Source organism: Oncorhynchus kisutch, linkage group LG16, assembly GCF_002021735.2.
Source record: "Oncorhynchus kisutch isolate 150728-3 linkage group LG16, Okis_V2, whole genome shotgun sequence".
Classification (NCBI taxonomy): Eukaryota; Metazoa; Chordata; class Actinopteri; order Salmoniformes; family Salmonidae; genus Oncorhynchus; species Oncorhynchus kisutch.
The window spans coordinates 40,146,419-40,172,392 of record NC_034189.2 but is presented as its reverse complement, the minus strand read 5'-3'; the positions used below and the strand labels follow the sequence as shown (position 1 = coordinate 40,172,392).

The window sequence follows — 25,974 nt, the reverse complement described above, 5'->3', positions numbered from 1 at the left end:
AATTGCAGACCTCTACATGCTTTGTAAGTAGGAAAGCCTGCAAAATCGGCAGTGTATCAAATACTTGTTCTCCCCACTGTATATTAATATAGTACAGTAAAATATTGTACAATTATACAGTATATAGCATATATAACATATAAGTATCCTTCCCGTGCCATAAAATAGAGCGTTTGACAAATAAATGTAGGAATAATGGAGATGAACTGCAAAAGACAATAACAAATTAATAAAAAAAAAATGTAGATCATGTGCTGATCATAAGTGATCATATCAATGGAGCATCTCCCATTTGTTTAAACAACTGGGTACGGCTACATCCAAACCAGGTCATAGATATTTACACGTTACCCATGGAGGGAAACCACATGATTGTAAACGTCCTGGTGCTATCATTTTTCTATCCGCAGATACACATGAGGTGTATCTCGCACGGGTGTGAAAATTCAACTTTGCATTTAGTTGCATTTGATGGGGATGGTGAAGATGGTGCTGGGGATAGATTCGTGGCACACATCCACACATCTAACTACTTTCAATTCATGTGGGGGTTAGCACTTTTCATTTATTGGGTACACCTGTGAGACAGTGTTGTTCATTTCCTCCTCGCGCCTCTTCACTGCTATTTGTTTTCTTCTGCATATACAGGAGCTTTGTGTACATTAAACAAGTAGAGGGAGGTGGTGAACTGAAAATCAATACAATCTCCTCCTGCTGTCACTACCTCCCTGTCTTCCTCCCGCTTTGACAGGTCTTTACCTGGCCCTGATTAGATCCCTTGGCATCCTAAGGGCGAGGCTCGCGTGCATGATAATGTTGTCCATCTCGAAGAGCGAACAGGGGCCTCAGGTGAAGAGAGAGCGAGAAAGAAAGAGAGCAAGTGAGAAAGAGAAGGACAACAACTTTGTCCTCTGTTAAGAACCTTTCAAATCGTTTTGTTGGATTGCTGCTTGCTTCCCTCTTCTCTCTTCGTCTGGAGATACAGGAAGGGGCACGGCGTTACATTATTGGCATGATAATTGCGGGTGACCCCATTAACCACAGGATAGTTCTATGGGAGAGAAGAAAAGCTCTAGATGATAATGTCCTTTCTAGGGGTTTTCACTGCACTCATTAATCCATCCTAAAACTCTTAAAGTTTCATTCGTAATGAAAAGGAGAGGAAATTAAAATTTTGTGGGGATTTAATAATGCATGTATTCCTCCACCTTTGACATAGCAATGCAAAATGTTTCCCTCAATCCTAATATTTGTTCAGTATCAATATTAAAACCAAAATATATCGGTCTGCATATACTCTGGCAATAGGAATGATGAAATAAGAGTTGGGTATACAACATATCAATTTCTTTGAGATTCAATGGAATATACAGTATGTCTGCCAAATATATATATTTTTAAATGTCCCAAAAAATTAACGAGAACGCATAAGACCTCTTTTGGTCATATGTGAATCCTTTCTTTTTTTAAAGTTGTTCTCTGTCTATTGACAGGGTCAGAGGCCTTACTCAGCACTCTGCGACTACAATACCAATTGCATTTTACATAGACTTTCCATAAGCCAAGCAATAGCTGTAAACATGTTGACATGTACAGTAGCTTTCAATTACTGTGACATAACTTAGAACTTAGAACATTGAACTAAAGATACTGTTGAATGGAAGCCCTAGAACACAGGTATCAAACTCATTCCACAGGAAGGCCAAGTTTCTGTGGGTTCCACTCCTCCGTTGTACTTGATTGATGAATTAAGGTGACTAATTAGTAAGGAACTCCCCACACCTGGTTGTTTAGGGCTTATTAACTGAAAGGAAAAAACTAAAACCTGCAGACACTAGGCCCTCCATGGAATGAGGTTGACACCCGGCCCTAGAAAATACTCCAATCCCCTAAATATAATATAATAGAATGGAACAACCGTAGCGAATGGAACTTGCATGATACAGCCTCTTATTTCCAAAAGCCTATTTTATAACGATAGAATTGGCCCTTTGAAATGAAAGAAAAGTATTCTAATCTCACAAACACACTACTCACTCTATGGAGAGAGAGAGAGAGAGAGAGAGAGAGAGAGAGAGAGAGAGAGAGACTGCTGTGTGTAGTATGGGTGATCTTTACGATCCCTGAAACGATCAAAGCCAGGTAATTACAGTATTCTGATCCTGCAAATTGAAGTCAGTCACTGAGAGCACGGTTTATCAGATTTAATAAAATAATATAGCAAATATGGAGTGAAAATAAGTGCCATATCATTCATTCACACCCAAGCCCTACATATAGAGAGGAGAGATTTGTTATCCTGTAAGACCATGACAAATATCATTGTAATACCTGCAATTTTGTAATACCTGCAATGAGGTATTCCAGTTTTCATAAAACATTATGAAGTTAATCCACTACAGGCATTTGACTTCAACAGTAACCTACGAGGGTTGATGCTGAGTTTCTGTGAAGGAGCTGTCCCTTGCTGCGGAAGCCGACATTAAGCAAATGTTGAAGTGGCCAGAATTCTAAATTACACAAGAGGAATTGAAACACCTCTCGAGGCCAAAGATACAGTAGTACATGGTCAACGTTAGCTAAGCCAGGGGTTAGGGTTACGGTTAAGTGTTCATTTTTGGAGTTAGATTAAATGGTTAAGGTTAGTGCTAGGTAGTTGCAAAGTAGTGAACAATGTATTAATTCGATCGCTCATCAAGACCAGTATCGTAGGGCTGTTTGGAATGTTTGATCTGTGAGATAAGCTTAGACAGATGATCACTAACTGCCTTGCATTTGCTCAATTCCATGTCCATTTGACATTTGAGCAAAATGAACAGACACTGACTAATTTGAATGGAGATAATAGTACAAGAAATACCCATGACTTAATATTTGTAATGGAGAGGATACTATAAGTGAAGATTTGAATTAATACGCTCGTCATTGTCGGTGATATGTTTTTCAATATGTGAAAGACACACCAACACCCAACAAACATCCACAGATCACACACCAGCTAGGGCAACAACAAAAAATCATGTTTTTGAATTCCCGAAAGAGGCAGAGGAAAGATTACATTTTGTGTGGCCAGAGAGCTCCCTGTCATCCCGCAATATTAAAATGACCTCGCGGGAAGGAATGACTGATTGAATTTGTTAGCCTGAGACAGAACCCTTTGCGTTTTGTGAGTAACCCAATTTTCTGTTGCATCTGCTAGGCCACTGCAAAGTTGTTCGCCGTGCTCTTGTCATCCTGAGATACAACATAAATCATAGCCGCCATTTTATCTCACTGTGGAAAGTGACGGGGCAAAAATAATCCCTGGCGACCCTTTTGTCATTCAGTGTGTGCATTTTAGGTGCACTTATACAGGTACTTGATTTTGATCACATCAGAATTCATTTGAACGTTTCCGTCACAATTAAAACTATATTAAGACACATTTGACTGATGTGTAATGTTAAATGGTTATTGTTTAAATGGCTAAGCATAATCTGTATAAAAAACCTGCTGTGTCTAAGAATCAAATGGGACACACAAAACAACAACAAGAGCTTATCTAATGAGTGACATTCTTGGTCTCAGACCAACTTAGTCTCAGAGCATTTCATATTATTCAATACGTAAATCCGAAAACACCCAATTTAGTATGATTTGTTGCGTTTCTTATGGCATGTATTCATTTGTGGATCCATTTCGTATATGTTATGAATTACAATTCGTATGATATATTATGAATTGCAAAACATACAATATGTTATGAGTTGGTAAACATATGATATGTTACCAATTCCAATTTGTTGTGGCTAATGTTAGCTAGCTGGCAAACGTTAACGCTAGCTGGCTGGCTAACGTTAGCTAGGCTAGGGGTTAGGGGTTAGGGTTAAGGTTAGGTTTAAGGTTAGGAATTATCTAAAAGGGTTAGGATTAGGGTTAGAGGAGGGGTTCGCTAACATACCAAGTAGCTAAAAAAGTAGTAAGCCATTGAAAAGTTGCTAATTAGCTCAAATGCTAAAGTTGTCCATGATGAGATTCGAACAATGTCTTCATTATACTGCCACCCATCCACCCCGACCAACCACCCTACTTTCAATTTTGCCATAAGTAACCTTCTGTTTTATGTAACGTACCAAACGTAACATAACGTAACCAATCGTAACATAACACAACAAATATAAACATAACATGCAATCGTTTAAAAGATTTTCCTGAGTTGCAGGTCATGGAAGGAAATCAGTCAATAGAAATAAATTAATTAGGCCCTAATCTATGAATTTCACATGACTGGGAATATACTGTAGATATTCCTCTGTTGGTCACATATACCTTTACAAAAAAATTAGGGGCGTGGATCAGATAGCCAGTCAGCATCTGGTGTGATTACCATTTGCCTCATGCAGCACGACACATCTCCTTCGCATTGAGTTGATCAGGCTGTTGATTGTGGCCAGTGGAATGTTGTCCCACTCCTCTTCAACGGCTGTGCTAGATATGGAATACTCTGTCATACACGTCGGTCCTGAACATCCCAAACACGCTCAATGGGTGACATGTCTGGTGAGTATGCAGGCCGTGGAAGAACTTTGACATTTTCAGCTTGTTTTGTACAGATCATTTGCGACAGGGGTCATTATCATGCTGAAACCATGAGGTGATGGCAGTGGATGAATGACAATGGGCCTCAAGATCTCGGCACGGTATCTCTGTGCATGGGGCACTCTACCATGGGCCACTCTATTTACAACATTGACATCAGCAAACCACTCGCCCACACAAAGCCATCTGCACGGTACAGTTGAAACCGGGATTTGTCTGTGAAGAGCACACTTCTCCAGCATGCCAGTGGCCCTCGAAGGTGAGCATTTTCCCACTGTAGTTGGTTACAACGCCAGACTGCAGTCAGGTCAAGACCCTGGTGACCCTGGTGAGGACGACAAGCACGCAGATGAGTTTCCATGAGACGGTTTCTGACAGATTGTGCAGAATTCTTTGGTTGTGCAAACCCACAGATTCATCAGCTGTCTGGGTGGCTGGTCTCAGATGATCCCGCAGGTGAAGAATCCGGATGTGGAGGTTCTTGGCTGGCGTGGTTGTGAGGCCGCTGGACGTACTGCCAAATTTTCTAAAACAACGTTGGAGGCAGCTTATAGTAGAGAAATTAACATTCCATTCTCTGGCAACAGCTCTGATGGACATTCCTACAGTCAGCATGCCAATTGCGCACTCCCTCAACACTTGAGACATCTGTGGCACTGTTTTGTGTGACAAAATTGCACAGTTTAGGGTGGCATTTTATTGTCCCCAGCACAAGGTGCACCTGTGTAATGATCTTGCTGTTGAATCAGCTTCTTGACATGCCAAACTTGTCAGGTTGTTGGATTGTCTTGGCAAAGGAGAACTGCTCACTACAGGGATGTAAACAAATTTGTGTACAAAAATGTTGATAAATAAGCTTTTTGTACATATGGAAAATGTGTGGGATCTTTCATTTCAGCTCATGAAAATATGCGTTTATTGTTTTATTCAGTACAATTTAAGCGACTCGGATTTAGTTTACTATGTTACGTCTAGTCTATGAGACCAGGCTGCTCAGATAGATATCCTCAAAAGCAGATGCAATTCTTCTGACAACTATAGAAATGGAAGAGCAAACCATAATAATACAGTCTATCTCTCTTTAACGCCTCACACATGTCTGCCATCCGCTAAAGCGAAAAGTTGGATCAGATCCATGACAGAGCTGCTTAGCACACAAGATGGCACTGCATCTGTGCTGTGAAATCACACCCTTCCAATTACATAATTATATTTCATCTCCCCTGAAAAAACGTTTCTCATTCATTTTCCTCCTCTCTCTGTATCCATCTGTCTCTCTTTCTCTCTCCGCATTTGCTAGGTACGCTATACATTATTTAATTGACTGGTATTAGTCGAATGTTGCTGTGATGAGACGTTGGGAAAGTAAAACATTGAGAGGAGCAAGCTACATTAAGGAGGCACTGCTGTCTGTCCAGATGCCCAGAGCTATACGTTCCAAATGGTACCATATTACCACTCATTTTAAACAGGACCCACAAGGCTCTCATCAAAAGTAGTGCAATATATAGGGAATAGGATACCGTTTGGGATGCATGGTCAATCTCAACATTTTTCAGCAGAATGTCCCGCAAAAAAGTATTTGCTCAGCCTCACTACTTAATGCCAAGCAAATCATTACAACAGGAAATCAGAAGCTACTGTGTAGTCATGATAGTATCCTTTCAGTAACAATGCTGTGAATAACAAGGCGAAATCCCTGAGCCAAGGCTCAAATATATTGTTTATAAAGAAAATACTGTACTAGACACAAACAAGACTTGTTTTATCCACTTGTGAGTGTACAGTCCCACTACTGCATTTCGAAAGTATTCAGACACCTTGACTTTGTTCACATCACAGAGCAAAACAAGTTTTTTAGACATTTTTGCAAATGTATAAACAAAGAAAACTGAAATACAGAATTTACATAAGTATTCAGACCCTTTACTCAGTACTTTTTTGAAGCACCTTTGGCAGTGATTACAGCCTCGAGTCTTCTTGGGTATGACGCTATAAGCTTGGCACTCCTGTATTTGGGGAGTTTCTCCCATTCTTCTCTGGAGATCCTCTCAAACTCTATCATGTTGGATCGGAAGCATTGCTGCACAGCTATTTTCAGGTCTCTCCAGATGGCTGGGTCACTCAAGGACATTCAGAGACTTGTCCTGAAGCCGCTCCTGCGTTGTCTTGGCTGTGTGCTTAAGGTTGTTGTCCTGATGGAAGGTGAACCTTCACCCCAGTCTAAGGTCCTGAGCGCTCAGGAACAAGTTTTCATTCTCTGTGTTCATCTTTCCCTTGATCCTGACTAGTCTCCCAGTCCCTGCCGCTGAAAAACATCCACACAGCATGATGCTGCCACCACCATGCTTCACCGTAGGGATGGTGCCAGGTTTCCTCCAGACGTGACGCTTGGCATTCAGGCCAAAGAGTTCAATCTTGGATTCATCAGACCAGGGAATCTTGTTTCTCATGGTCTGGGAGTCCTTTAGGTGCCTTTTGGCAAACTCCAAGCGGGCTGTCATGTGCCTTCTACTGAGGAGTAGCTTCTGTCTGGCCACTCTACCACAAAGGCCTGATTGGTGGAGTGCTGCAGGGACGGTTGTCCTTCTGAAAGTTTTTTTTCATCTCCACAGAGCAACTCTGGAGCTCTGTCACACTGACCATCAGGTTCTTGGTCACCTCCCTGACCAAGGTCCTTCTCCCCAGATTGCTCAGTTTGGCCTGGCAGACAGCTTTAGGTTCTTGGTGGTTCCAAACTTATTCCATTTAAGAATGATGGAGGTCACTGTGTTCTTGGGGATCTTCAGTGCCGCAGACATTTTTTGGTACCCTTCCCCAGATCTGTGCCTCGACACAATCCTGTCTCTGAGCTCTACGGACAATTCCTTCAACCTCATGCCTTGATTCTTCTGCTCTGACATGCACTGTCAACTGTGGGACCATATATTGGCAGTTGTGTGCCTTTTCAAATCATGTCCAATCAATTGGATTTAGCACAGGTGGACTCCAATCAAGTTGTAGAAACATCTCAAGGATGATCAATGGAAACAGGATGCACCTGAGCTCAATTTCAAGTCTCATAGCAAAGGGTCTGAATACTTATGTATATAAGGTATTTCTGTTTTTTATTTACAATAGATTTTCAAAATGTCTAATAACCTGTTTTCACTTTGTCATTATGGGGTATTGTGTGTAGATTGATGAGTAAAATTGTTTAATTGAATACATTTTAGAATAAGGTAAATGAAACAACAAAATTAGGAAAAAGTCAAGGGGTCTGAATACTTTCCGAATGCACTGTATAATGGTGAATGACGGCAAACCAAAGAGAGAACTTGAAAGGCCTTTAGATCCTTCGATATCACTTGGTATGAAACCACATCCAGTTACATCAACATCTACACCACTTTAGCGCATTCTGTGTTCCTCAGAGGCCTGTCAGCTAGGAAGACAACAACAGACAAGCTGAGAGGCCTCAATGAGACAGACAAAGCTATCAGGGAGTGTCATTAGTTTGCAATTGCTGCAGATTATTTAATTAGGACAACATACCAGTCAGAAACACTTGCAAATGTCAATGAAAAATTGTGCACACCCACCACCACACACATGCATGCACACACACACACGTACACACATACACACACACATACACATACACACACTTACACATGCACAAGCACACCCACACACACACACATATAGACAGACACCTGTTGTATTACTATCTGAGTCATCAAACAGCAGGCAGTCGGCTAATGGTTATTCTGTGGGGGTGTGAATGTGTTTGTTATGACAGAAGCTGCACTGATAGAATAAAGAAAAATCCATTTACATAAGTAAAGAAATTGGTAACAGTTTACTTGACACCCAGTGTCATAACACGTGATGACATGGTCTTAACCAAGTTATAATATGTCATAACAGCTGACATAACTTGTCATCACCTGTTATAACCTCTTCTCTGATAGAGTTCAGTGTGTCAAATCGACTTTTCTGTATACATCAATGATGTTGCTCTTGCTGCTGGTGATTCTCTGATCCACCTCTACGCAGACGACACCATTCTGTATACTTCTGGCCCCTCCTTGGACACTGTGTTAACTAACCTCCAGACGAGCTTCAATGCCATACAACTCTCCTTCCGTGGCCTCCAACTGCTCTTAAACGCAAGTAAAACTAAATGCATGCTTTTCAATCGATCGCTGCCCGCACCTGCTCGCCTGTCCAGCATCACTACTCTGGACGGCTCTGACTTAGAATACGTGGACAACTACAAATACCTGGGTGTCTGGTTAGACTGTAAACTCTCCTTCCAGACTCACATTAAGCATATCCAATCCAAAATTAAATCTAGAATCGGCTTCCTATATCGCAACAAAGCATCCTTCACTCATGCTGCCAAACATACCCTCGTAAAACTGACCATCCTACCGATCCTCGACTTCGGTGATGTCATCTATAAAATAGCCTCCAACACTCTACTCAACAAACTGGATGCAGTCTATCACAGTGCCATCCGTTTTGTCACCAAAGCCCCATACACTACCCACCATTGCGACCTGTACGCTCTCGTTGGTTGGCCCTCGCTTCATACTGGTCGCCAAACCCACTGGCTACAGGTTATCTGCAAGTCTCTGCTAGCCTTATCTCAGCTCACTGGTCACCATAGCAGCACCCACTCGTAGCACACTGGTATTAGTCGAATGTTGCTATGATGACACGGTGGGAAAGTAAAACATTGAGAGGAGCGAGCTACATTAAGGAGGCACTGCTGTCTGTCCAGATGCCCAGAGCTATACGTTCCAAATGGTACCATATTACCACTCCTTTTAAACAGGCCCACAAGGCTCTCATCAAAAGTAGTGCAATATATAGGGAATAGGATACCATTTGGGATACCTGGAGCAGCAGGTATATCTCACTGGTCACCCCCAAAGCCAATTCCTCCTTTGGTCGTCTTTCCTTCCAGTTCTCTGCTGCCCATGACTGGAACGAATTGCAAAAATCTCTGAAGCTGGAGACTCACATCTCCCTCACCAGCTTTAAGCACCAGCTGTCAGAGCATTTTACAGATCACTGCACCTGTACTTAGCCTATCTGTAAACAGCCCATCTATCTACCTACCTCATACCCATACTGGTATTTATTTATTTATTTTGCTCCTTTGCACCCCAGTATCTCTACCTGCACATTCATCTTCTGCCGATCTAACATTCCAGTGTTTAATTGCTATATTGTAATTACTTCGCCACCATGGGCTATTTATTTCCTTAACTTACCTCATTTGCACTCACTGTATATAGACTTTTTGTTTTCTTTTGTTCTACTGTATTATTGACTGTATGTTTTGTTTATTCCATGTGTAACTCTGTGTTGTTGTATGTGTCGAATTTCTACGCTTTATCTTGGCCAGGTCGCAATTGCAAATGAGAACTTGTTCTCAACCAGCTTACCTGGTTAAATAAAGGTGAAATAAAATAAATAAATATAACATGGTATTAACACTGTCATGACACATATACAGTACCAGTCAAAATTTTGGACACACCTACTCATTCAAGGGTTTGTCTTATTTTTTTCTTCTTTATTTACATTGTAGAATAATAGTGAAGACTTCAAAACATTAAATAACACATATGGAATCATCTAGCAACCAAAAAAGTGTTAAACAAATCAAAATACGTTTATACTTTAAATGATTCAGATAGCCACCCTTTGTCTTGATGACAGCTTTGCACACTCTTGGCATTCTCTCAAACAGCTTCACCTGGACTGCTTTTCCAACAGTGTTGAAGGATTTCCCACATACTATGCTGAGCACATGCTTTTCCTTCACTCTGCTGTCCGACTCATCCCTAACCGTCTCCATTTGGTTGAGGTTGGGGGATTGTGGAGGCCAGGTCATCTGATGCAGCACTCCATCACTCTACTTCTTGGTCAAATAGCCCTTACACAGCCTGGAGGTGTGTTGGGTTATTGTCCTGTTGAAAAACAATGATAGTCCCACTAAGCCCAAATCAGTTGGGATGGCTTATTGCTGCAGAATGCTGTGGTAGCCATGCTTGTTAAGTGTGCCTTGAATTCTAAATCAATCACAGACAGTGTCACCAGCAAAGCACCCCCACACCATAACACCTCCTCCTCCATGCTTTACGGTGGGAAACATGTAGAGATCATCCGTTCACCCACACCGCGTCTAACAAAGACTCGCTGGTTGGAACCAAAAATCTCAAATTTGGACTCCAGACCTAGCAAGCCTCTTCTTCTTATTGGTGTGCTTTAGTGGTGGTTTCTTTGCAGCAAATCGACCATGAAGGCCTGATTCACACAGTCTCCACTGAACAGTTGACGTTGAGATGCGTCTGCAACTTGAACTCCGTGAAGCATTTATTTGGGCTGCAATTTCTGAGGCTGGTAACTCTAATAAATGTATCCTCTGCAGCAGAGGTAACTCTGGGTCTTCCATTCCTGTGGCGGTCCTCATGAGAGCCAGTTTCGTCATAGTGCTTGATGGTTTTTGCGACTGCACTTGAAGACATTTTCAAAGTTCTTGAAATGTTCCGTATTGACTGACCTTCATGTCTTAAAGTAATGAAGGACTTTCGTTTCTCTTTGCTTATTTGAGCGGTTCTTGCCATAATATGGACTTGGTCTTGTCACAACACAACTGACTGGCTCAAAAGCAATAAGAAGGAAAGAAATTCCACAAACTTTTATGAAGGCACACCTGTTAATTTAAATGCATTCCAGGTGACTACCTCATGAAGCTGGTTTAGAGAATGCCAAGAGTGTGCAAAGCTAGTTAAGTGTGGCTATTTGAAGAATCTCAAATACAAAATATATTTTGATTTGTTTAACACATTTTGGTTACTACATGATTCCATATGTGTTATTTCGTAGTTTTGATGTCTTCACTATTATTCTATAATGTAGAGACTAGTAAAACATAAAGATAAACCCTTGAATGAGTAGGTGTTCTAAAACTTTTGACTGGTAGTGCATTTAGACCTGTTGTTAGATATATTGTGTTATTATATGGCTGGTTATGACATCTACATAAGAGTGTAAAAACCCACAAAACCTAACACGGTAATTATTCTATGACTGGTTATGACACCTACAAAAGAGTGTGAAAACCCACAAAACCTACCACACAAGGCAAAACATTCCATTACACCATAACCTACATGTCAACAGGATGTAAATTGACCATTTTAAATGATAATTGTAATTGCTCACACATTGATGTCAGACATGTGCCTATCTATATTTCTGATGGCTGGGATGAATGCAGGAGCAGATTTCAGGAGCATGACAAGGCACCCTCTTTTTGACTGATGACTGATATAAGGGCATGCACGTGATAGGCCTATCTGCCATTAATATGGTCATAATGCTTCTTGACAGTGTCATGACGTGTATTTTCTTAGTCCAGGTAAAATGACACAGGATGGTTGGTTATAATGCTTCATGTCAGAACAAAGAAAAGGAAACTTCTTGGCAGGAAAAAAATAATTGGAATAAATGTGGGTTTTGAAACTTTCACTGAGCAAGAGGACAAGTACATTAGAGTGTCTAGTTTGAGAAACAGACGCCTCACAAGTCCTCAACTGGCATCTTCATAAAATAGTACCCACAAAACACCAGTCTCAACGTCAACAGTGAAGAGGTGACTCCAGGATGCTGGCTTTCTAGGCAGTGTTCCTCTGTCCAGTGTCTGTGTTCTTATGCTCATCTTAATATTTAATTTTTATTGGCCAGTTGAGGACTTGTGAGGCATCTGTTTCTCAAAGTAGACACTCTAACGTACCTGTCCTCTTGCTCAGTTGTGCACCGGGGCCTCCCAATCCTCTTTCTATTCTGGTTAGAGTAGTACACAGCATTGTACGAGATCGAGATCTTCTGTTCATTGGCAATTTCTCACATGGAATAGCCTTCATTTATCAGAACAAGAATAGACTGACAAATGTCAGAAGAAAATTCTTTGTTTCTGGCCATTTGAGCCTGTAATCGAACCCACAAGTGCTGATGCTCCAGATACTCAACTAGTCTAAAGAAGGACAGTTTGATTGTTTCTTTAATCAGCACAACAGTTTTCAGCTGTGCTAACATAATTGCAAAATGGTTTTCTAATGATCAATTAGCCTTTTAAAATGATAAAATTGGATTAGCTAACACAATGTGCCATTGGAACACAGGAGTGATGGCTGCTGAAAATGGGCCTCTGTACGCCTATGTAGATATTCCATTGAAAATGGATTAAATAGAAAAGGTTTCCAGCTACAATAGTCATTTACAACATGAACAATGTCAGGAGTGATGGAACAGTATTTATGTATTTGTATTTATGTATTTATGAGAATTTTTGATGTTATTCTAATGGTCAAAAAATGGCTTTTCTTTCAAAAACAAGGACATTTCTAAGTGACCTCAAACCTTTGAATGGTAGTGTACTTTCAAATGCCTCTCCTGTGAATACGTGCGACATACGCCTAGCTTCTTAAAACGGGACACATTTCATTTTAAAACCAATGTTCATTCAAGCTTGATTTATGAATTCAATGATTAGATTTGGGCATTACAAATTAAAAGGTTTTAAATTCAAATGCAAAATTATGGAATTATAATTCGATATCCTAATACAAATAGTAAATTGTGGAATTCTATTTAACATCCTAATATAAAATTGACATTATGGAATTCAAACACAATTTTAGTTGGCACTGAAACAGCTCCATATCTCTCTCTCTTTCTCTCTGCACAACTGATTTGAAAACTATTGACAAGTACTGAGAATGTGAAAAGAGGACAATATTTTTCTCCAAGCAAAAATCATAAAAACCATTAAAGGGAATTTTCTCTAGGCCATTATCATTACCTTGGCAGCCGGTCAGATCTTCACCACACACAGATGAGAGTTCCTCTCCACTTAACTGTTCAGCATATATATTGGCTCAGAAGATTTCATATTCATCTATTAGGGTCCTGCCACCTAGGGAGGGAATGCAATCAACTGACTTCGATGCAAGAGGTATTTACCTGCATCTTAATTCATGGTTGGAAGAAAAACACCACACACAGCAATATTGTGAAGGGGGGGGGGGGTGTAGTAGTAGCAATAGCTGTGTACTAGCGAGCTATAGGCTGGGTTTGACTTTATGCCTTCATGGGCCCTTCCCCAATGGTATTGAGTCAGACTCCTCCCTCATTCCTGCCCACTCTTTATTTGGTTCGCTACCTTGTCACCGTGGCGATCGATACCACTCGGTAATGGCTCCTTGGAAGAGCTGAGGGACTTGAATGACAGACAGTGGTGGGACCGAGCTGAGCATGTCCCAGGCTGAGCTGCCTGACTCTGAGCTGAGTGATGGAACGCTGTAGCTTAATTAACTTCCAGTCGAGTCTGGAGTATTCATGCTCAGTGAACCCCACCCCATTACCCCTAGCATAAACAACCTACCAATTAAAGAAGAAGAGCTGTTTGCACGTCCAAAATGATACCCTACTCACTTTATAGGGCCATAGGGCTCTTCAAAAGTAGTGCACTGTAAAGGGAATAGGGTCCAATTTGGGACGGACGCCCTGGTCTACTCTACAGACACACTCCATGCATGGTTGTGTGTTTTCACTGGTTGTCTTAAGATACATATTTTAACATGCAGTTTGAGACATAACCAGACTAGACAGATATTGTAGATAATGAAGACAACATATTAAATTATCTTGGCACTTTGGCAAAGTTTTTTTTGTTGCCTCACAATAACAATTTTCTTTGCCCCCAATCTCTTGCATCAGGGCCTTATACACTGTAGGTCTACAAATGTCAACGAGATTGTATAGAGAGATCTACTTCGCACCAGTAACTGCAACAACAAAAAAAGATTACAAATGTAGATTTTTCCTTCTGTCAAGTTAGTTTGAAGAGAGATCATACATTGACCCGTGGGAAGGAAAGAGGGACAGCATTGCACAGCAATTGTACACCATACAGGAAGCAAACCCTTGTATGCAAATACCACTAGAGACCCTGCAAATCCAATGCAGCTACACACTTGGCTATTCAGCTCATAAGTGGGTCTGTTTTTTCTTTCCCCTTCCTGAGCAAAGTGGCAATTTATCAAGTCTGTAAGTCAGTGGTTTTTTTCTTGGCTGAACTATTTACAAATTCCAATATAACATTTTTAAAGTTTTGGTTGTTACATTTAAATTGCCAGTGTTGATAAACTCTAAATTGTTAACTTCATGAGGTTCATGAAGAGTGCATCTGCACAAAGTGAATAGGAGTAGAGGACGGAATTGCAACACGATACAGTATATCCATTTATATGGAAATGCATGTCTTCATTGTGTTAGATAAGAAATGAAGGAGTCTTATTCAAAGGCACGTGTTGCAAATCCTGCATATCATCCAACATTTCCTACACAGACTGGCACACACACGTTTAAAAAATGTCCATGAAGCTTTTCTTTAGAAAATACTGTGATATTTTATTAAAAATGCTGCAGAAAATCTTTACACAGGTGTCCAGCCAGAAATATCATCTATCACTGAAGGCAAAACTGCAAACAATATCAGACAAACTAAATCATTTCAAATCCTACGTCAAAACCCTTGGTATCTTGACAGTTGATGGACCAATGGTAAGGATATATCTTTCATTGAAGTTACAAATGTAGCATTATTATAAACCTTTTTATATGGACTTGCTTTCGTTTTCTTCTGGAATAGGATGCGGAACGGAAATAATTTGGGTTAATGTTGACTTTTTATTATTATTAATAATATCATTTATTATTATTTACACTCATTCACTTGTGTTGTAGTAACCCAACATATCAAAAGCCTGGCACAATACTTTACATATTGCTAGCATATGACAATTTGAAATATCTAACATATACTTCTTTACAAACATATCCAACTAATATTGATACCAAAATCCACTGCCTTTTTTTCTAAGTAATACATTGCTGGTCACATTTGAAGCTCAGACAGTGGTGAGATTGCCGCTAGACATAAATAGCCTACAAACAAAATGATTAAAAGCAGAACAAGTCGAATTCGGGTGACAAAACATGGACTCACGCTATCGAACCTCATTTTGAGACAGAATCAGAATGCTGTCTGAAAATGTCGATTATAAAGCAGTTCCCGGACATGCGTTGTGTCAGAAATGGATACGAAGGACACACAGGACAATGTCATGGTTGTCTAGACGATGCACAGTATGCTCCCAAAATGGATAGAGTTTGCACTTTTTTATCTGCTGGCTGTGAAAACAATGAAACACAGATTTGAATACAAAAACAATGGATAATGACTGATACTGTTTATTTACATGCACCTCAACAGAAAGAACACGCTTGGAAAAGCCATAGTTAAACTCAAACAACAATAGAAGCTCTTTAAATGGCTATTTTTTTTGTTTATTTTTACTCACAACTATATACTTTTTTTTTTTTTTACAAAGTTTTCATAAATACATGTCAGGCTGGGGGGAGTTTTAAATTCAGTGCCCATGACTAGTCTGCCACACTTTACCAATGCAGTAGAGTGGTAATTCAATGTACAATTGTGTGTTGTTGTCCTATGATGTACTTGATGGCACAAAAAGGTTTTGGAGTAATCCTTATCATCACTGTAACCCTTCATGTTTCGTATTGTCTATTCAAGCATTCTACAGCAGATTATTCCACTTGTCTTCAGGTGTTGCTCTTTTGGTAAAACTCTCTTCGATTCATTCGAGAAGCTTCACTCCGAAAACGGTGTTACTATGGTAACAGTCACTTTTCAAACACGTCATTAGAAGTTCATATTTGACTTTGATATATACTGTTCAAGAAGGCATGGTAGCAAAATAACATCTCGTCCACTGAGACGAGTTCGGTGTGAAACACAGTCAGTCTTTCCTTAGTGTTTGTCCAACATAGGCCAGGCAACATGGACGTTTGACTTCTCCACAAAGAGCTATACCCTGGTGGTGGAGTGTCCATGGGGCAGGTTGGTACTGTTCTGACTGCCGCCAAACGTGTTGAAGTTGTGAAGCGGCTGCATGGCGGCCAGCGAGTTGGGGATCATGGTTATGGTGCTGGGCGTCATGAGGGGGATGTCGTCTGGCGACCTACGCAGCGTGAGGGTGTAGTCGGGCGGGCAGGTGAGGCGCAGCGTGTCGTGGGCCTGGAGCGACTCACACTCGTGGTGGTGCTCATGATCCATCTGCTGCTGCTGCTTCATCTGCAGGGACATCAGCTCCTCGCTCTGCAGGTGGGCGATGTCATTGGCGTTGGCCGCCGCGTTGGCCGGCCCGGCGGAGATACGCTGTGGGCTTGGCCCACGCCGGTTTGACTCGTGGCGCCGCTTGTCCTTCTTGTAGTAGAGCGCGGCGAACGCCAGGATGTTGAGGAAGAGCAGCGAGGCTCCCACGGCGATGGTGACGCTCAGCTCCGTGGAATAGTCCCGTTTAGTCTCGATAACCACGGCTGATTCGTCTGTGAGGTCCTCACCTTTCCGCTGGTCGGTGGTCTGCTTGGTGTTAGCGGAGGGAACCCCAGGGTGGCGGGTGGTAGAAGGCCGATTCCCCGGGAAACGCTTGGTGTAAGGAAACGGGGTGGTGTCCTGCGGCGGTATCTTGGTCGTTGTGGATACATATTGGAACAACTCATTTATGTTGTGGAGGTGTGGAACTAGTTCCAGCCAGAAGGCTACCTTAGTAGCCCGGTAGTGGTCCCTGACCCTGGGTTTCAGGCCGATGTGCAGGTAGAGCTGGTCCTTGGGGTTGTACTTCGACCAGGCAACCTCTTCAAAGCGGTTGGGTTTTGTATGGATGAACTTGGTGTCCTGAGGAACGGGCTGGTTTGGATCTCTGAAATAGAGAAGATAAAAAACATGAGTCATTGTGAAATTATTATACAATTGTCCTTTCCAGGACAGTGTTCTACAAAATGTTTTTAAAAATATAGAAAAAAAAGGACAGCATTCTGAATAATGGCCACCTAAGCATTATTTTATCTCTAGGCTTGTGAAGTCAATGCTCGTGAAATTGAAAATTATTGACCCAAAATATTAAAATATACTAGAAAGACATGTTATGTTATATTCCTCCCAAGTGAGTCAATGTGGTCATTATTACCTCTGTAATATATATATATATATTTTTTTTTCTTTAAGCCCACTGAAGGGAATCTTCATTAAAGTAAAAAGAAGATGAAGTCACAAATGGCCACTAAAACGACCCATTAGATTCACTTTAGAGCTGAGTCATCCTACTGTACAGTTACAAGACTCATATAATTGATTAATGCAAAGCATATCCTGTGCCGCCATTTTTAACGTTAATAACAAACACCTCTGTTATTCATAGAACAAATCTGCAATAGTATGAAATGTCCCAATATCCTAGATCATGTTAACATTTCACTGTAGCATAGCCTTTTTATTCTCCCATTGACATTTTAAAGTAGATATTATAGTGGACTGCCTCAGAGTTGGAATCGAGCAACTTTCCTGTGACATTGTGACTGTGATTTCATTAACTTTCAAAGGGAGGCAGATGCAAGGAGCACAATCGAGACGACAACCTTGGAGCCTGATACTGTTGAGTGAGTGGAAGCGTAAAAGGAATGGAATGGGAAGGGGGAATGTCCAGCTGAATGCTGAACAGAAAAAAAAGGCCTTATCTTGAGTCATACACTGCACTCAGGCACCAGGGGACACTCAGGACCCATCAGACCATTCAAGATGACCTCCGAAGCAGACATGGGTTCAAATACGATTTGAGATCATCTAAAATACTTTAGCGGGGTTTGATTTTGCTTGCCTGATCCAATAAAACTGATTGATTAGGAGGAAAACAGCAACCCCCCCCACCTGGCACTCCAGGCAGACTAGAGCCAATGCTAAAATACATTTGATAGACGTGAAAATAGGTATGTACCCAGAGGTCTGCTCTGCTTACAAAACGAGCTCTTCGAGTACAGAGAGACTGGGAGACTGGGAGACGGCTGCTTTTATCACAGCTCCATCCGTCCCATCAGGTGGCCTACTAGATAACAGTGGTCTCAGGGGATCAGGATACATTTAACTGGCTAATCCAGCATGACAGTATCTCCGGCTGATGGATCACTGTTTAATCCTGTCCTTACCGATCACAGCAGGATCTAAGTATGTCATTCATTTGTAAATGGAAGGATGGACAGAGAGAGAGAAAAAATAGGAAATTATGTCTGTGCATCCCTGGAGAGTAGGATTCAATTAGATCTGATTCAATATGCTATTATTCAATACAAAGCTAATCTTGTGACATTTTGCTATGTCATTCTATTCGAGATAACTTGTATATTTGTTTGCATCACTCTGAACGTCATGGGCCATTCCACAATTGCAAAGACATTTCCAAAATGGGTATATTGCTCGCAGTACTTTGTGTCAAACCCTAGTGCCTTGCTGAATATTACACTACAGTCTTTGTTAGTAACATCTTCCCATTGACATGTTTTACACTGTCAAAATCTCACCTCTTGGTAAATTAAGCTAATCTTCCTGAAATGGATTCAGTGACTGTCTAGCAATAGCTGTTCCAGCTAGCATGTGAATCCCAGTACAATATCACTTAAGCCGTAATAGTAGCATATGGAAGCGTCTGCTGTAACAATATGCCGATACCAAAGACTTGGAATAAAGACAACGCTCCAGGCATCCCATGCCCATCGGACTGATAAATACTTAGCAAGCTATTCACATGTATCTCGGAAGGTCCATAAAACATATGCTTTCACCATGCTGTCAGTCTGTTTTGTGTGATAACAGAAGTACATTCAGATGGAGGGCTAGTCTACACCTCCTAAGAGACTTCGTCGTCGCAGGTTTATGGAAATAGCAAAGTCATAGATATAAATAAACCGCATGTCGGTCTACCCAGCCTCTGCTTTTTCACCAGAGGGAGATGGCTTGCACATACTACTTACATGTATGGCAAGCTCAGATGCTCACAAATGTATCCAATCCTATCTCCCTCTGTTTGACACAAAGCCTCTCTTTGCAGGTGAAATAAAACATCTGCTTTTCCAGTCTGCCATGTGTTCCCAGCTGTCTTCATTTTTAGTTGACTATAGCCTGCATGTGCAGTGTATACTAAGAAACACGCACGGATACACATACACACAAGCCTCACTCATTGTTCAGTCCTCTATCCACTACGAATAGGAAGAAGGCTTCCCTGTGTATTGTACTTTTCTATTTTGTACATCACCCCATTTCAAAGCACTGAGATGAGTAGTTAATGATATGCCTCTCATCCCTCCGTATCCCCTGTCTGTTGTTGGGAGCCGTTTTTCTGGAAAACCCTCTATCAAGCGAGGAAATTGAGGATCGCAACGGGAGTGTTTGCCTGCAGTTGGAGAGACTCTTGTGAAAAACGGACACTCTCGAATGACATGAATTTGCTTTGGGTTCCTGCTTTGTTTGAAGCAGCACTATAGGAAAGCAAAAAGCACTTGGAGTAAAAGAGCCTCCCCGTGTCAATAACGTTGCCAATCTATCCCCTGCTGAACTGGGATCAGTTGGACGCTAGCCAAGCCGGAGAGCTGGGGGAGGGAATGGTACAGCCTATGAAGCTGTTCAAGAATTTATTTATTCACCTTAAAATTAATTTTCAGTGTGACTGGGTCGCAAACATCCTGCTACCTGGCTAATCCCAGGGTTCAGGAAACAAAGACGTGATCCAAATATCAAGTGATATCTGCAAACGGCAAAGCCTTAATGAAAACCAAAGCCTCTATAAGACTTGTAGGAGCACTGATTTGTTCAGTTTAGTTGAAGCTATGCTCTCATAACTTTCTACGTGTCTTCTCGATTCATGACGGACATTTATCCACTTCAAATAAACAATCTGACAGACAGTAGTAAAAACAGAATTGGACAACCTACCCTGTCTTGGCGAAGTTAGTCCAGTAAGTCATAACAACCGCGCTGAGCATGACGTCGTTCTTGGAAAAGTTGCAGTTGAACAGGTCCGTGGGTCCGATCATCGGGATCCCGAACACATAGGGCACCTCGTCCCCATGTGCCGAGTCAGCCCAGCTAGGCTTCATGTCACTCTGGCAGTGGTGGTAGAAGGCGTAAAAATACGTTGGCGAACCATACTGGGCATGGAGGTCCGCTGTGGCTACGGCCGGCGCCACCCACTGGTGGTCGGTGAAGAGTGCGACTAACGTCTTCCTCCTTGTCTCTGGGTTCTCCTTGTCGGCCCAGTCAGTGTACATGAACTTAATGGTCTCCCTTAGTGTGTCCTTGCCCTCCGGGTAGCCATAGAGGTGATCCACAAAGTCCGACACGGCAAAGTCAAAGTCGTTGGCCGAGACGCCGTCCTCGCTGTCCACGCTGCCCTCCACAAACTTGAACCCTTCGCCTTGGTTGACCCCCAGCATGATGTCGTAGTTGAGGAACTCTCCCTGCTCCATGAGGATCTGGGGGTCATCCGGGATGACATCGCCGTCGATGACGGGGCCGAAGGCGATGTGGTACTTTGCGGGTAAGATGTTCTGTTCGATCAGCTCCTTGTAGTTCTTGCTCTGGAGGCACTCCACCAGGTCGATGGTGTCCAGCATGTTGCAGCCCACCTTCTCAGCCAGCATCCGTGTGTACTTGGCAGGCTGGTAGTTAACTGCCCAGCTGGACAGAGCTGTACCACTCTGGATGATGGCTTTCTGGAAGAGATCTGAAAGGGAGAAAACTGATGTTAGACACAACAAATCTCACACATGGTGTTTGGTGTTTTTCACAAATGTAAAACATTTTTTTGCAATTAAAACTACTAAAAGAAAATACACACACCTGGAACATCCACATTGGTATTTACTCAGTATATTAATCATTTGTATTTTCTGTTCTGTTTATGGTAGATATGTGTTTTTATGCAGTGTGTATGTATGTATGTATGTATGTATGTATGTATGTATGTATGCAGTGTGTATGTGTGTATCATTGTACTGCTCTAGGGATGTAAATATTGTTTGGATAACCTTACAGACTATTATGTATTGTATTCTTTTCATTCTATGTGATGCTCAATGCAGAGAATGCCACAAGAAGAATTAACGTGTAATTAACATAGTGAATTATTGTAATGTATGTAATGTGTCAATTAATCCCATAGGGGATGGGTTGCCAATTGGCGATCTGACGCAAAAGTAAAATGTAATTAATTAATTCAGCCACTCCTTTGTTGCGTTTGGGATCATTGTCATGCTGAAAGACCCAGCCACGTTTCATCTTCAATGCCCTTGCTGATGGAAGGAGGTTTTCACTCAAAATCTCACGATACATGGCCCCATTCATTCTTTCCTTTACACGGATCAGTCATGCTGGTCCCTTTGCAGAAAAACAGCCCCAAAGCATGATGTTTCCACTCCCATGCTTCACAGTAGGTATGGTGTTCTTTGGATGCAACTCGGCATTCTTTGTCCTCCAAACACGACGAGTTGAGTTTTTACCAAAAAGTTATATTTTGGTTTCATCTGACCATATGACATTCTCCCAATCTTCTTCTGGATCATCCAAATGCTCTCTAGCAAACTTCAGACGGGCCTGGACATGTATTGGCTTAAGCAGGGGGACACGTCTGGCACTGCAGGATTTGAGTCCCTGGCGGTCCCAGCTCTCTGCAGGTCATTCACTAGGTCCCCCATGTGGTTCTGGGATTTTTACTCACCGTTCTTGTGTGTCATTTGGACCCCACGGGGTGAGATCTTGCGTGGATCCCCAGATCGAGGGTGATTATCAGTGGTCTTGTATGTCTTCCATCTCCTAATAATTGCTCCCACAGTTGATTTCTTCAAACCAAGCTGCTTACTTATTGCAGATTCATTTTTCCATGCCTGGTGAAGGTCTAGAATTTTGTTTCTAGTATCCTTTGACAGCTCTTTGGTCTTAGCCATAGTTAAGCCTTCTTCACAACGCTGTCTGTGTGGGTGGACCAATTCAGTTTGTCCGTGATGTGTACCCCGAGGAACTTAAAACTTATTACCCTCTCCACTACTGTCCCATTGATGTGAATAGGGGGGTGCTGCCTCTGCTGTTTCCTGAAGTCCACAATCATCTCCTTTGTTTTGTTGACGTTGAGTGTGAAGTTATTGTCCTGACACCACACTCCGAGGGCCCTCGGCTCCTCCCTGTAGGCCGTCTTGTCATTATTGGTAATCAAGCCTACCACTTTAGTGTCATCCGCAAACTTGATGATTGAGTTGGAGGCGTGCATGGCCACGCAGTCGTGGGTGAACAGGGAGTACAGGAGAGGGCTCAGAACGCACCCTTGTGGGGCCCCAGTGTTGAGGATTGATTGAATATGTCCGTAAACACACCAGCCAGCTGGTCTGCGTATGATCTGAGGACGCGGCTGGGGATGCCGTCTGGGCCTGCAGCCTTGCGAGGGTTAACACATTTAAATATTTTACTCACGTCGGCTGCAGTGAAGAAGAGTCCACAGGTTTTGGTAGTGGGCCCTGTCAGTGGCACTGTATTGTCCTCAAAGCGAGCAAAGAAGTTATTTAGTCTGTCTGGGAGCAAGACATCCTGGCCCGCGACGGGGATGGTTTTCTTTTTGTAATCCGCGATTGACAGTAGACCCTGCCACATACCTCTTGTGTCTGAGCCGTTGAAGTGCAACTCTACTTTGTCTATATACTGACGCTTAGCTTGTTTGATTGCCTTGCGGAGGGAATAGCTACACTGTTTGTATTCGGTCATGTTTCCGGTCACCTTGCCATGGTTAAAAGTAGTGGTTCGCTCTTTCAGTTTCGCGTGAATGCTGCCATCAATCCACAGTTTCTGGTTTGGGAATGTTTTAATAGTTGCTGTGGGTATGATATCGCCGATGCACTTTCTAATGAACTCGCTCACCAAATCAGCATATTTGTCAATGTTGTTGTTGGAAGCAATGCGGAACATATCCCAATCCACGTGATCGAAGCAGTCTTGAAGCGTGGAATCAGATTGGTCGGACCAGCGTTGAACAGACCTGAGTGTGGGAGCTTCTTGTTTTAGTTTCTGTGTGTAGGCTGGAAGTAACAAAATGGAGTCGTGGTCAGCTTTTCTGAAAGGAGGGCGGGGGAGGGCATTATATGCGTCGTGGAACTTAGAATAACAATGATCCAGGGTTTTACCAGCCCTGGTTGCATAATCGATATGCTGATAGATTTTAGGGAGTCTTGATTTCAGATTAGCCTTGTTAATCTCCCCAGCTACAATGAATGCAGCCTCAGGATATGTGGTTTCCAGTTTACATAGAGACAAATATAGTTTGTTCAGGGCCATCGATGTGTCTGTTTGGGGAGGAATATATACGGCTGTGATTATAATCAAAGAGAATTCCCTTGGTAGATAATGCGGTCGACATTTGATTGTGAGGAATTCTAAGTCAGGTCAACAGAAGGACTCGAGTTCCTGTATGTTGTTATGATCACACCACGTCTCGTTAATCATAAGGCATACCTCCCCGCCCCTCTTCTTACCAGAAAGATGTCTGTTTCTGTCGGCGCGATGCGTGAAGAAACTAGCTGGCTTCACCGACTCCGATAGCGTCTCTCGAGTGAGCCATGTTTCCGTGAAGCAAAGAACGTTACAGTCTCTGATGTCTCTCTGGAATGCTACCCTTGCTCGGATTTCATCAACCTTGTTGTCAAGAGACTGGACGTTGGCGAGTAGTATGCTAGGGAGTGAGTGCGCAATGTGCCCGTCTCCAGAGCCTGACCAGAAGACCGCTTCGTTTGCCCCTTTTACGGCGACGTTGTTTAGGTTCGCCGGCTGGTTGTAATGATGGTGAGTTGACATTGCTCTTATATTCAGTAGTTCCTCCCGACTATGTAATGAAACCTAAGATTACCTGGGGTACCAATGTGAGAAATAACACGTAAAAAAACAAAATACTGCATAGTTTCCTAGGAACGCGAAGCGAGGCGGCCATCTCTGTCGGCACGGAAGTTATGGTCAGACATAGATACATGTTTACTGCATATCCTCCGGTACTGACAAAATATGCAGCAAAAGGATGATTAAGGACATGGACAGGGACACCACATCTTGTCAACCCTGGTCATAATAAATGAATCAGACTGAAAATGAAAGACACATTTGTTTATTCTGAAATGAGGCCTCGGGCCAATTATTCATCCTGAATTATGTTGGAGCTGCATGTAGCTTCACGATCTGTCTACCACTGCCACTCTGCAAATAGGCCACAACGCACTAGGAACACTTCTTGTATGTTACATTTTTCCCCCAGTATTTTCTAAGTTCTATTTATATCCTTTTGATGGTGACTCAACAAGGACGACTTGAAAAGTATGTTTCCGAGCCGCAGAAGATGAAGTCTCCCTCAAGGCCTAGTTAGCAACAGAGGTTTATTTAGCTTCCCCCCCCCCCCCATTTCCTCTGGTTAAAGAATATCAGTTAAAGCCTGACTCACCAGAAGTTAATTTAAATATGTTGCATCTGCCTCCTGTGTTTACCTCATTCTGCTTGCTGAGGCATGCCGGTGGAGCCGTGAAACAGAAACATATCATGTCCGACAAAGGGAGCAGCGATGAGGGGCTACGGCTCCCATGCCACCTGGGTCTGGCTAAAGGGAGTGATGCAGGGACATAGCTGCCTGACTAACAACAGCCCTAGCAAATCCAATTCTATCACAACACCAATTGTGTTGGGGGGGGGGGGTATAGTATGGCCTAGTGTCAGTGATGGAACCAGGCTGGCGGATGTTAAAGACATAATCAACTCAAAAACTCTCTTGTCCCTTTTAGCCCAGTAGTGGTCTCTCCTTAAAGGAATCAATTGTTTCATTAGTCCACTTTTGATACAGTCCCAAAAAAAGGGTTTTTATTTTGACTATTTTCTACATGGTAGAATAACAGTGAAGATAATCACAACTATGCAATAACACATATGGAATCATGTAGTAACCAAAAAAGTGTTAAACAAATCAAATATATTTTATATTTGAGAGTCTTCAATGTAGCCAGAACTATAACTAATTAAACTCTACCCTGTTTTACAATATCTGATTAATAATGTTAGTTCCTGGAGCCTCCCGGGTGGCGCAATGGTTAAGGGCGCTGTACTGCAGCGCCAGCTGTGCCACCAGACTCTGGGTTCGTGACCGGGAGGTCCGTGGGGGCGACACACTTGGCCTAACGTCACCCGGGTTAGGGAGGGGTTGGCCGGTAGGGATATCCTTGTCTCATCGCGCACCAGCGATTCCTGTGGCGGGCTGGGCGCAGTGCGCGCAAACCAAGGTTGCCAGGTGCACGGTGTTTCCTCTGTACAGGAGTTGTAGCGATGAGACAAGATAGTAGCTACTAAGCAATTAGATACCATGAAATTGGGGAGAAAACAGGGTAAAATTCTAAAAAAGTACAAAT

General features: G+C 42.3%; 1 protein-coding gene across 2 annotated transcripts in view; it reads right to left on the bottom strand.

The window, feature by feature from the left end:
- Positions 1-16,330: 16,330 nt before the first annotated feature.
- The window catches only part of nlgn4xa (neuroligin 4 X-linked a), a 71,124-nt gene continuing 61,480 nt past the window's right edge, over positions 16,331-25,974 (bottom strand). For both annotated transcript variants that reach the window (XM_020504542.2, XM_031792380.1), the window contains 2 exons: positions 20,489-21,278; positions 16,331-17,426 (listed from right to left, as the gene is read on the bottom strand). In XM_020504542.2, coding sequence (XP_020360131.2) covers positions 16,532-17,426; positions 20,489-21,278 — 1,685 coding nt within the window. In that variant the 3' untranslated portion in view covers positions 16,331-16,531. The remainder of the gene's footprint in view (positions 17,427-20,488; positions 21,279-25,974) is intronic.